This window comes from Cydia strobilella, chromosome 25 (assembly GCF_947568885.1).
Source record: "Cydia strobilella chromosome 25, ilCydStro3.1, whole genome shotgun sequence".
NCBI lineage: Eukaryota > Metazoa > Arthropoda > Insecta > Lepidoptera > Tortricidae > Cydia > Cydia strobilella.
This window is the reverse complement of record NC_086065.1, coordinates 3784540-3797124: the sequence shown is the minus strand read 5'-3', so window position 1 is coordinate 3797124 and position 12585 is coordinate 3784540. Positions and strand designations below refer to the sequence as shown.

General features: G+C 38.8%; 1 protein-coding gene across 2 annotated transcripts in view; it reads right to left on the bottom strand.

Moving 5' to 3' along the window:
- Positions 1-12585, bottom strand: part of LOC134752789 (general transcriptional corepressor trfA-like) — a 61564-nt gene that overhangs the window by 4568 nt on the left and 44411 nt on the right. For both annotated transcript variants that reach the window (XM_063688499.1, XM_063688498.1), the window contains 5 exons: positions 7015-7145; positions 3486-3707; positions 1767-1900; positions 557-730; positions 202-291 (listed from right to left, as the gene is read on the bottom strand). In XM_063688499.1, the coding sequence (XP_063544569.1) occupies positions 202-291; positions 557-730; positions 1767-1900; positions 3486-3707; positions 7015-7145 (751 nt within the window). The remainder of the gene's footprint in view (positions 1-201; positions 292-556; positions 731-1766; positions 1901-3485; positions 3708-7014; positions 7146-12585) is intronic.

Below are 12585 nucleotides of genomic sequence, written 5' to 3'. Positions count from 1 at the left end.
CAATAGATTGTGATAGTTCTTGATTCAGAAGATGTTAGCGACGACACAAACTAACCAACTTAAGACATGTGCATAATAAAATGAGAATTAATAGACTTATTCTGGTAATTTCAAGGAATTAAAGGAAATCTGTTGCGTTCATTTACTCAGCTAGAAAACGCATGGAGCATGAGTGCGGACTATACAAAGATAATGACAAACCTGTCATCCTCGTAATCATCGACTGGCCTACGTTTTCTGCCTCCCTGCCTGCCTTGGGGTCGAGGTCTGGGTCTGGGTCTCCTGCCACCCCTGAAAATAAACGTCATTGCTTGAATGAGATCCGGAGACTTCAATGAGTTTTGAGGGAATATTTAATTATATATTTATTTAAACTTTATCGCACAGTAAATGTACAAAAGGCGAACTTAATGCCAGAAGGCATTCTCTACCAGGTAACCGTTGAAACAGAGATCAAATTATAATCCTTCTTTACTTATATTTCTATATGGTTTTGTTTATGTTTGTGTATTGTGGCAAATTAATAAAAGGTCAATCTAGTGTTAGTTTTACTAACCTTTCTTCATAGTCGTAATCATCCCTCGCGGGATAATAGTAATCATCATCATAGTAGTCATATCTATGAGGCCGGCGGGGTCGCGGGTGCGGGCGGGGGGTGGTAGTAGTGGTGGTCGACGTGGTGGGGGGAGGGATGGTGGTCGTTGATGCGGCTTTGTACAGAGCTTCGTTCCTGGAAATAATTGTTTGAGGTTAGTTTGAGTTAATAAACAGGCGAGAGGCTTCCATGCGAGAAAATTCCTCTTCTGAATTTTCGTTTTCCCGGTTGCATATCCTCTAGCTTACCAACGAGACGCCTTTAAAAAGGTCCCCTGTCCATTGTATTTTAAATCTTCATATTGAGAAATCTAAGTTGCATTTGTTTTGGCAAGTTTTTATTTCTGGGCGGTTAGAGGATAGAAGGATGGAATAATTAGAAAGATGTCTAAAGACAACAGGTAATTGTTGAGACATCTCTAGTAGAATGAGTCTAAGGCACAGAAATAAATATACCATAGAAGACGCAAATGCATCTTCTTCGCGTGTCCGAACCCCGACCAAGCGTCGAGGTTGACCGTCGCTCTTTACAGTCCACGCCACCGGTTGTTGCAGCCGGACGTCCGTGAAAACTTAAAAAAATGCTTCGTTGCATAATACCTAATTAACTGCAACAGTCCAAAAATTGCGAGCACCCAAAGGCAAGAACATATTTCCTATCCAGATAAGTAATTTTAAAATTATACGAAGTGGCAGATGGCGCAGCATGGAATTTTTATCGCCTGTCACTAATGCCCGTCACTTTCGCACTTACATACTTGATAGAACGTGATAGGCATGGACACCGCTGACACCGCTGGGAATTCACCAGTTGTAAGGTTTTCTATTAAATATATTTAACCGGGTCACTCACGTTTATAAAGTCGATGATCGATATGTTTCGCTCCATAACGAGGAGCATTTTCAAAGAGCGCTCGCGTTGGTGGTCCAGCGCAGACTGCGGGCTGCAGCCCTCCGCGACCGATTACTCGGTGCGGGCGACGGCGGCGGCAGGGGAGACGAGAAACTACCCGAGCGCACGGCAATCACGGCATTATTGTCAAATGATGGGTTGCACACAGCACTCACTACGTCATTCGCTAAAGGATCGTCCACACTGACCAACAACAACATGAAGGTTTTCTTATCAAACTCCATGTAATTCTGAATATACAATTTATAGTGGAACTCACCTGTTGAAATAGTTTGGCGAGTTTTTACAGTCCACTTCGGAGGCGAAGTGGCAGATGAAAGTTTTCTGGTCGAATGCTGTATAATTCGCGCAGAGGAAGTCGTAACGCGTGCCGAACAGGCAGTGGTGGTATACCTGGAATCATGGGAGCAGGGATTATTTATCAAAAAACTTGTTCCACCGCACATAAATCCCTGAAAAGACTTGACTAACTTCGTAAAGGAGCACATTTCAATTTATGAGTATGATTCAAGACAATTTCTGAACAGCTTTAATTCACTATTACAAACCACCTGTATCTATATTATAAATGATTCTCTGTTTCTAAAATGAGAACAGGTAATTGTTTACAAATGAATCTTTCGTGTACCAATTTAGATCCAAATAAATAACTAAGGAATTTAGGCATATATCTGACTAGGGTCTAAAGCTTAGCTTTTACTTGACACTTATGAGGAATAGAAGCATATAATCGATCATGTCACCCGTCACACATGAATCCTATTGTCTCTGGTGAGGGCACGGTCTCGTAGAAGGGGTATCCAGAGATTTTGTAGCCATTGAGCACTCGTCTCGGGGCAAGTTGGTGTAATAAATAAAACTCGTACCTACTTGACACCTATGAGGGACTGACGCGTGGAACTATCATCATGTATTGTAACCCGTCACACATACAATCTAGTGTCTCTGGTGAGGGCACGGTCTCGTAAAAGGGGTATCCAGAGAAATTGTAGCCATTGAGCACTCGTCTCGGGGCAAGTTGGGGTAATAAATAAAACTCGTACCTACTTGACACCTATGAGGGACTGACGCGTGGAACTATCATCATGTATTGTAACCCGTCACACATACAATCTATTGTCTCTGGTGGGCACGGTGTCATAATAGAAGGTGTGATCAGAGAGATTGTAGCCATTGAGCTCTCGGGGCAAGTTGTAGTTGTAGTAAATAAAGCTTTTACTTGACACATGAGGAAAATAAGCGTACAACCCATTGTGCTGTTCATATCACTTAAAATCTATCATCTTTGGTGGCTGAACGGTGTCATAGAAGAAGTACTCAGCCGGAAACCCGACTTTAGCCTTTGTCTTATAGGCAAAGAGGATATAATAAGATAGAGCGGTACTGTCATAGTAAATTTTTCAACCACAGTAAGTTCACTGCCATCTATCGAGACACGATTAAAACTAAAAATAAAAATATCAAAAAATGAATTTATATACGTATAAATGTTTTTTTTACTTGCATTTATTATATTAATTATTTTTATATGATTTTGACCCATGTTCTTACACTGATATGCCTTAAAATTGTTAAATAACAAACGAAACCGTAAACGCCATCTCTACGAGAGTAGGCCAAAGGTAGTGGCGCCATCTGATCGAGAATAAAATTTTCTTGATTTTCGAGGCACGTTTTTTCCTTAGACTGTATCCATCTATTACGGAGTTATATCTATCTTTGCTTATAGGTAATATTAGTCCTGTAGGTAATATAATTATGTAGACTGTCGCGATTCGATTCTTATGGTAGTATTGAGGTCATAAAAAAGCTCTTACTTAACACTTATGAGGAACAGACGCGTAAAACCCATCATGTAACCCGTCACACTTGAAGTCTACCATCTCTGGTGGTGGCACGGTCTTGTAGAAGGGGTAGCTAGAGAGATTGTAGCCATTCACCTCTCGGGGCAAGTTAGGATAATAAATAAAACTCTTACTTGACACCTATGAGGGACTGACGCGTAGAACCCATCATGCAACCCGTCACATTTGAAGTCTATCATCTCTGGTGGTGGCACGGTCTCATAGAAGGGGTAGTTTGAGAGATTGAAGCCATTCAGCTCTCGGGGAAGGTTGGGGTCGTAGATGTAGTCAATTTGGGGGATCCCCGTGAGTTTTCTGGTGGTGTTGGTCTGTCCTCCTTCCGCTGTTGTTTCTAACTGGAATGGAAAATAAAAACAATGTTATACATTTTTCGACAAGTTCAATTTTAGATCATTGAAGCGTGTTGAAAATTAGGAAAAAAAATCTAAATATCTTATATGACGACCGGGCTGGCCTAGTGGGTAGTGACCCTGACTATGAAGCCTATGGTCCTGGGTTCAAATCCCGCTAAGGGTATTAATTTGTGTGATGAGTCCTGGGTGTTTTCTATGTATTTAAGTATTCATGAATATTTGTCTAAGTACCCACAATACAAGCCTTATTGAGCTTACTGTGAGGCTTAGTCAATTTGTGTATTAATGTCCTATAATTATATAACTTTTATTTATATTTAACTTTAATATAATAATTTGGAACATTTGGCCCAGGTAGGGAATAGTTCGGGACTTAAAAGGAAATTTTTTACGGGACTAGTTTGTTATTATTAAGTTTTTATATACTAAGTGTATACAGTTTAGGTTTACTATGTTAGTTTTTATTTTATAATATTGTAATTTTATTTATTATAGGTAGTTACTTAGTACATAAATATATGTTATATGGATATTTATAATTTAGTTGAAAGTGGAAGTTAAGCATCAAGTAGGTAGGTTAATATCATTAGATGGTTTTGTGCCTGAATAATTGAAAATTGAATAATCTGATATCCAAAAAAAAATCGAAAGCGTAATAAAAATCATTGCTAGTTATGATTAATGTATGGAGTGCGAGAACATTACTAGATTATTTACTGCCACCATCGTTGAACACTGTACCAATGAGATGAAGCTCATTCAGCTTTTCGAAATATGAAATTTATTTGATATCCATCAATTTATATGAGACGGTTTAAATGAGATTATAATCAATGTTTTTAAAATGTAAATACCGGAAGGCGGAGGCGATTATATAAATCATATAAGTTTAACCAACATCAGAATGTCGAAGGTTAGAGCAACTTTTCGATCGGCGTAGGGAACTTGTGAAGGTGATACGCGTTATGCGTTTCCTGACTGAATTTCTCCTTATTTGCTGCGATTATCAAGGCGAAATGTTTGTATTATTACTTATAGCATATATCTTTATGTCAGCGGCCAATCGTAAGATCAGGCATATCGTAATGTTCTTGTGTCATGTTTTGACGGAAGTCACATTAAACCAATGGATAGGTTCGTTGCGCGCTGCCCCATACCTGAGTCTGGGATGGATTTCCATCCTCATACCCTGGAATCTAAACTGCCCGCTTGCGGTAAACGTTGAACGTTGAAAAATATTTTCCATTATCCATGCGGAAAGCGTCAACTTTCAGTATGCTGCGTTAAACGACGTTGCCGCTTTCCGGTTCCGTCGGACAAGAAAGCCTCAGACTATATGTTTTTTACCCCTACGCAAAAACGAGGGATGTCATATCCATACTATAATCCATACTAATATTATAAATGCGAAAGTCTGTCTGTCTGTCTGTGTGTTCCCTCTTCACGCTTAAACCGGTGAATCGATTTAGATGAAATTTGGCATAGAGATAGGTTGAGTCCCTGAGAAGGACATAGGATAGTTTTTATCCCGAAAATCATCCCTTAAGAAAGTAAAAAGCGGGGTGGAATTGAGATAATTAATGAAGTGTCTGCTAATTTGTGTGCATAATATGCTCAAATTGAATAATTGCTATAAGACTTTCTCCAGGCGCTATTCTTACTCTAGCTGGAGTTACTAAGTCCACGCAGACGAAGTCGTGGGCAAAAGCTAGTAATATTATAAACGCGAAAGTCTGTCTGTCTGTGTGTTACCTCTTCACGCTTAAACCGCTGAACCGATTTAGTTGAAATTTGGCATAGAGATAGTTTGAGTCCCGGAGAAGGACATAGGATAGTTTTTATCCCGAAAATCATCCTTTAAGAGGGTGAAAAGCAGGGTGGAATTAAGATTATTAATGAAATGCCTGATAACTTGTGTAAACAATTAAGCATATATGCGCGCTATTCTTACTCTAGCTGCGGTTACTAAGTTCACGCAGACGAAGTCGCGGGCAAAAGCTAGTATTAAATATATTAATTACGGGTCACTCACGTATTTTAAGCCGAAAAACGCTCGACATGTTTCACTCTGTACCGAGGAGTGTCATCAGGAGCTATATGTTTGTGTTGTAGGGGTGTTATATATGTTTGACGCCAATGTCTGTAGGTCTGTTTGTGGCATCGTACTTCACCAGCGGATGGACCGATTTCGATGTGCTTTTTTTTGTCAAAGCGAGTTTCCTTGTGGTAGTTTCTAGCAGTTTGAAAAGTATCAGTTTTTTTCCAAATTAATGTAAGACATTTTTGGCATGATTTTTTTTGCATATAGCGTAGGTTTTTTATTTATTTTATAGTTATTAGGGTTCCGTACCTAAAGGCTAAAACGAGACTATTACTAAGACTCCGCTGTACATCTATCTGTCTGTCTCTTCGCCTGTCATCAGGCTATCTCATGAACCGTGATAGTTAGACAGTTGAAATTTTCACAGATGTATTTCTGTTGACGCTATAACAACAAATACCAAAAACAGAATAAAATAAATATTTAAGTGAGGCTCCCATACAACAAACGTGATTTGTTTGCCGTTTTTTGCGTAATGGTACGGACGGAACCCTTCGTGCGCGAGTCGCATTTAGCCGGTTTTTTAAGTACATGTGATCAGGGACCGGACAACCCTTTCCGCGATAAAACCCTTTCAATGAGCGACACTTAAAGACGGCTAACACATTGAAAGACTTTCCCTTTTGAACTGCAAGCCCATTCATACCCTTACCTTTGACTAACCCTTACCGAAAAGCTAACCAAAAATAAGGCTAGCTCTTAATAAGGGTTACCCCTATCTTTAAGCGCTTTTTATAAAGGTTTCCCTTTGCGTGAAAGAGACAGGATTAGTACTTACATCTACGGTAGTGTATGAAAAGGAAAGAAAATACGTGCCTAGTCAAAGAACGCCACCGTCGCCGCCGACGATCGCTCGGATTCGAAGTAATGTGTGCTTTATGAACAAGGTAGACGACTTAAATTAGCACGCTTATATGCTAAAAGGGAAGCCCTTTATCCCTTATAAGCAATATGCAAGGTGTTGATGAGCGGATGATAAGAGTTTTGTAAGGGTATTTGGGCTATCGATTACTCAAATGTGGTAGCTTTATATAAGGGTTTTTAAAAGCAAAACAAATGGTTTCGTCTGGCAAAGGGTATGGTGAGTTAAGCCTTATGCAATACTCTTATAAAACCCCGATAAGGGATAGCGGGCCGGTCCCTGCATGTGATCAGAGACATTTCTTTGAGTTATAAATGAACAGGTACCTGTTCATCTTCCGGCACGCTCGGGTCCTCGGGTGCTGCTGTGGTTGTGGAGGTCTTGGCGAAGATGAGGGAGGTGGCCCTCGCCGCCGACGTGCTGGGGATCTCCAGGGATAGCACGGCCATTGTAACACCTGGAAGTGGAAATGTTAGGTTAACCAGAGTGCAATAACAGAAGACCGGTCTGGCCTAGTGGGTAGTGACCCTGCCTGTGAAGCCGATGTTCCTGGGTTCGAACCCCGGTAAGGGCATTTATTTGTATGATGAGCACAGATATTTGTTCCTGAGTCATGGGTGTTTTCTAAGTATTTAAGTATTTATATATTATATATATCGTTGTCTGAGTACCCACACACAAGCCTCCTTAGGCTTACCGTGGGATTTAGTCAATCTGTGTAAGAATGTCCTATAATATTTATTTATTATTATTATTATTAAATAACAATGGAATAGATTCTGGTCGAAAGTTTGTGGTATTTCGGCGGTTCCGTGCGTACCAGGGCGTCTAACCAAAATGACAATCGCTTGCGATACGACAACGAAACGCTTTGTGTCTCTTTATCACTCTCCCACACATGAATCTAGTATAAAACTGAATCGGTTGAGAATCGACCTGTAGGAGAACATCCGGACATACGAAAGCGTTTTTGCCCAAGCTGAAAAGGAGACCTTCGCTGACGCTCGGTCAATCAAAAAATGGAAAAAGAGTCAAACCCCCTTTTATCTATGCCCCTAAAGGTAATGGTCCATCATCATTCGCTTGCCCTTGTCCCATTCACTTGGGGTCGGCGCAGCATGTCTTTTTCTTCCATACCTCTCTGTCACCCGTCATCTCATCATTCACTTGCGTTAGTTTCATATCATCTTTCACACAGTCCATCCACCTTTTCCTCGGTTTTCCTCTCCCCGTCCCTCCCTCCACATTCATTCTTAATACCTTTCTCGTCACATGACTTTCATCCCTCCGCATCACATGCCCGTACCACGCTAGGCGATTTGCCCTTACTTTTTCTGTTATGGGTAAGTTAAATGAATTGTCATTGTGTCATGTTAACAATTTTTGTTTTATACAATAAAGTGATTTACTACTACTACTAAAGGTAATGGTCCATAATGAAAGCAAATCGTCTGTGGAAATATTTTCACCTTCCTGAGAGCGAGCGTGTTGCGGAACTATTTGACGCGATTTCACTAACAAATGCAACAGTGATATTTACTAAAATATGCGTCGCGTGTAAACCGTTTCCTCATTTACAAACATACATGTAGATGTGTAGACACGCATCCGTAACTGGTAGAAAATGTCTCCTGCCATTAAGTCCGTCATTTGATTTCGAACCGATTTTGAACCGCTTGGGACCCAATTGCTGGACATATAATAAAAATTGTAACTAAATATAAGTGAGCATCTTTCTAAATGTTAATGCAGGCTATGAAGGCATGTATTTTCCCCCTATAGTTTTATCTTTCTTAAAAAGCAAAGAGATAGGTGCGGGCTGAAAAACAGCGCTGTGCAGTCGCCAGACTCGCGGCACAAGCTGAGTCTGAGCTGAGTGATAATATTGTTAATTATAATTCTAAATGTCATATATGTACATATATAATGTACATGTATAATAATACTGCTGTAATTTAAGCTGGTACCTACTACTGTTTTTTACTGTTTTTTAGGGTTCCGTACCCAAAGGTTTTACCTACTTAAAGGTTTAAGTTAGACTCCGCTGTCCGTCTGTCCGTCCGTCTGTCCGTCTGTCCGTCTGTCCGTCTGTCTGTCTGTCTGTCTGTCACTAGGCTGTATCTCATGAACTGTGATAGCTAGACAGTTGAAATTTTCACAGATGATGTATTTCTGTTGCCGCTATAACAACAAATACTAAAAACAGAATAATATAAATATTTAAATGGGGCTCCCATACAACAAACGTGATTTTTTTGCTGTTTTTTTTTCGTAATGGTACGGAACCCTTCGTGCGCGAGTCCGATTCGCACTTGGCCGGTTTTTTTGTATACTTACCTACTGCGACAATAAATGACTTTTATTTTTATTTTTTTATTTGTGTTATCATGTATTGAGCAAAAATGTATAATGTTTAAATAAAAATCCATGTCTAAGACATACAAATTCATACAATACGTAAATATTATTTTTTAATAATTTAATTTTTTACTGGAGTCTTTTATTACAAAACATACTCGTTCTAATTTGTGGTATTTTCTATAAAAAGGGACCTTATTGTCGATGGCGCTTACGCCATTATTAAAGATGCTCCGATATAAATACAATGCCGCGCGGCGCTGTGCGGCGTAAGCGCCATCGACAATAAGGTCCCTTTTCATAGAAAATGCCCCATTTATTAAATATATTAAACCGGGTCACTCACGTTTATAAAGTCGATGATTGCTCGACATGTTGAGTGAGTCGGTTTAATTATATATTTAATAATATGTCAGTGCCTCACGGAAGTTTTGTTATTAAAATCGTTCAATTATTTTTATATCAGCTACATTTCTAGCAACGAGAACTAGTACCAGATTGAACTATTATTACTAACGTATAGAACCGGCACAGAGAACCAGTATTTTGCGTCATGAGTTGCTGCCGTTTTTGCATCAAACCATAGAGGCAGAGCGTGTATCTCGCGACCTAAACGCGTAAGCGCCATGAATTTTGCGGCGCTTACGACGTTTTGGACGCGTGGTACAAGTTGTGATTGCGACAATTTCATTGTTTTGTACCTTTGTAGTAGTAGTCGTTAACTCTTTATTGTACTAAAATACATATTAACATTAACATGGAACAGTTAATAAGATGTGCAAAGGCGAACTAATCCCTTTGACGGATCTTCCAGTTAACCTGAAAAGATGAGAGGAGTTTCGTATGTCGCATCTATAGTTCGAAATTCACATCATTATCGACATCTTATATTATCGATATCATGCGGCTAGATGTTAAAACTGTCATAATAATGTTATAAACAAATGTGACGTGTTTGGAAATAAATTGACAAGGAAAACGAAACTACCTATCAATACTTTACCCACATACTTTATACTTATAAAAAACTCCATGACAAACATACACAAAGATCGTTTTTCAAATCGCAAGCTCCAATCAAACCATCACATAAGTTTTATTACATGATTCTCAAAGTACTTAAACTGACAATTTTTTTCCATATTTTCGGGTGCAAAACTTATTCTTTGCTTTTTTTAAAAAAATCCGCAGAAAATGAATAAAAGATTTTTCAAATTCCGCTGATGTAATAGGTGCATGGCAGAAATATGGAAAATGATTAAAGAAAGAAAGAAAGAAAGAAAATACATTTATTTGACGCCACAACATAGTACATAAAAAAAAGAAAAGAATGCAGACAAAAAAACATTTGGACGCCAAAAAGGATCCCCACTCAGCATAGCAACAGCAGCAACGTTGAAGGTATACTTATCGATAATAGGATTGTCGATGTTTTTATTTTGTCAAGCACTATAGGGGCCCACTGACTATCAGTGTGCCGGACGATATCGGCCTATCAGATGTTCTGTCAAATTTTTGTTCTAACTGACAAGCCGATATCGTCCGGCGGACTGTCAGTGTGCTCCTTAAGAACATGACACGATGTGCTAGAAAAATCTTTAACTGTCTCAACATTTTAGTTTTTGTTAAGAGGAAAGCTACGGCCATGATATCAAACTACCAAAGTCAAATAGCCTAACTTATTATAATGTCACGACATATTTTTTATTATAATTAAGTTGCACAACTATCAATTTCTATTTTTTAGACCTTGACATAAAATCTAGACTGCACTCGACATTTAGAACATAACTATTCCTTTTATAGATAGGGCCTGACACTCTTTGATAGAGAAACATAGTCTTATTGCGATTCCTATAAGAGAAAAGAGAAAATAGTGCCATGCTTTGTCCTTATCACCGACCGGGTTTTTTTTTCATGGTCGGGTTATGGCAGGAGGCGACGGCGAAATACCGAAATTTATAAGAGTGAAAGAAAAAAAGGATTATGCTGCCATACATTAACCTGTCAATACAGAATGTCTTTCTCTTACCCCTGGTCGCTCGGTTTCATGTCTATAACTACTATACTATGTCTATGTTTTACAGATAGGTATTTGAATGTTTGAGCGATCATCTGCCTGGCACGGATGTCTTAAGGTTACTTTTAGTAATTTTGTATTAAATGTCAAGTTTGTTTTGTTACCCGCGATACATGCAGCTTAAATGTCGGATTAGGCTAATAAGTTATGGAAGTTCATTATTTAATAGTATTTTATACAATCGTGATATAAGACAGCTTTTGAGTCGAGTACCGTGTTTAGGACACGAAATTTGCTTAAATATAAGTAAGGTTAAAGGTACGAGATTGAAAAGCTTGATAATATCACTATTGTAAACAATACTTGGGGTAATTACTATGGCTCCACACCAAAATTGGGTTTGGGCGGAGGTTACCTAATTCGAGATAGGTCCAATCCTGACTTTCCCAGTTTCTTATTTGGTCAGCTTCTCAGTAGATCATGTTTTTATTAGGTTGGATTCGGAGTGAGTCAGTTTCTAAACATGTCTCACACTATATTCAGCAAATTTTTATTTTGTCTTTTTCTGGGGAGGTCAGATTCTGAGTACGTTATGGAGTTTTTTCGTAGTAGGTTAGATTGGAACTAGGACGAATTCAAATGAAAAACGTTTCTTTAGAAACCAAATTCTACCCAAGTATGTTTCTATATTATGACTGAATCTAATTAGAGGGAATTCTTAATAAGTATGTGTCTTAATTAGTTATTTTCTACATTAGATGGCTTCTGTGAAGGTCCAGTACACTTGGCTAGAAAGTAAGATACACTTGGTAATCTAGGTACCAATACTATTTATTAATGACTCAATCGTAAGTGTTCTGCCCAGGGACTGCATAACCGAAAAATAAAGGTATCAAATACGCTACCGGTATTACGTCATACCGATTCATTTCGGTTGGATTAGTTTTAGAGAGTAGATTTCAAAAACGGTGACCATTTTGGAATCCATGATGGCGGACATACACTATGTCATAAAAGTCGTCATGGATGTCGTTTTATAGGTTTTAGGTAGTGCAGATTTCGAAAATGATGACCATTTTGGAATCCAAGATGGCGGACATGCACTATGTCATAAAAGTCGTCATGGATGTCGTTTTATAGGTTTTAGGTAGTGCAGATTTCGAAAATGATGACCATTTTGGAATCCAAGATGGCGGACATGCACTATGTCATAAAAGTCGTCATGGATGTCGTTTTATAGGTTTTAGGTAGTGCAGATTTCGAAAATGATGACCATTTTGGAATCCATGATGGCGGACATACACTATGTCATAAAAGTCGTCATGTATGTCGTTTTATAGGTTTAAGGGAGTGCAGATTTCGAAAATGATGATCATTTTGGAATCCAAGATGGCGGACATGCACTATGTCATAAAAGTCGTCATGGATGTCGTTTTATAGGTTTTAGGTAGTGCAGATTTCGAAAATGATGACCATTTTGCAATCCAAGATGGCGGACATGCACTATGTCATAAAAGTC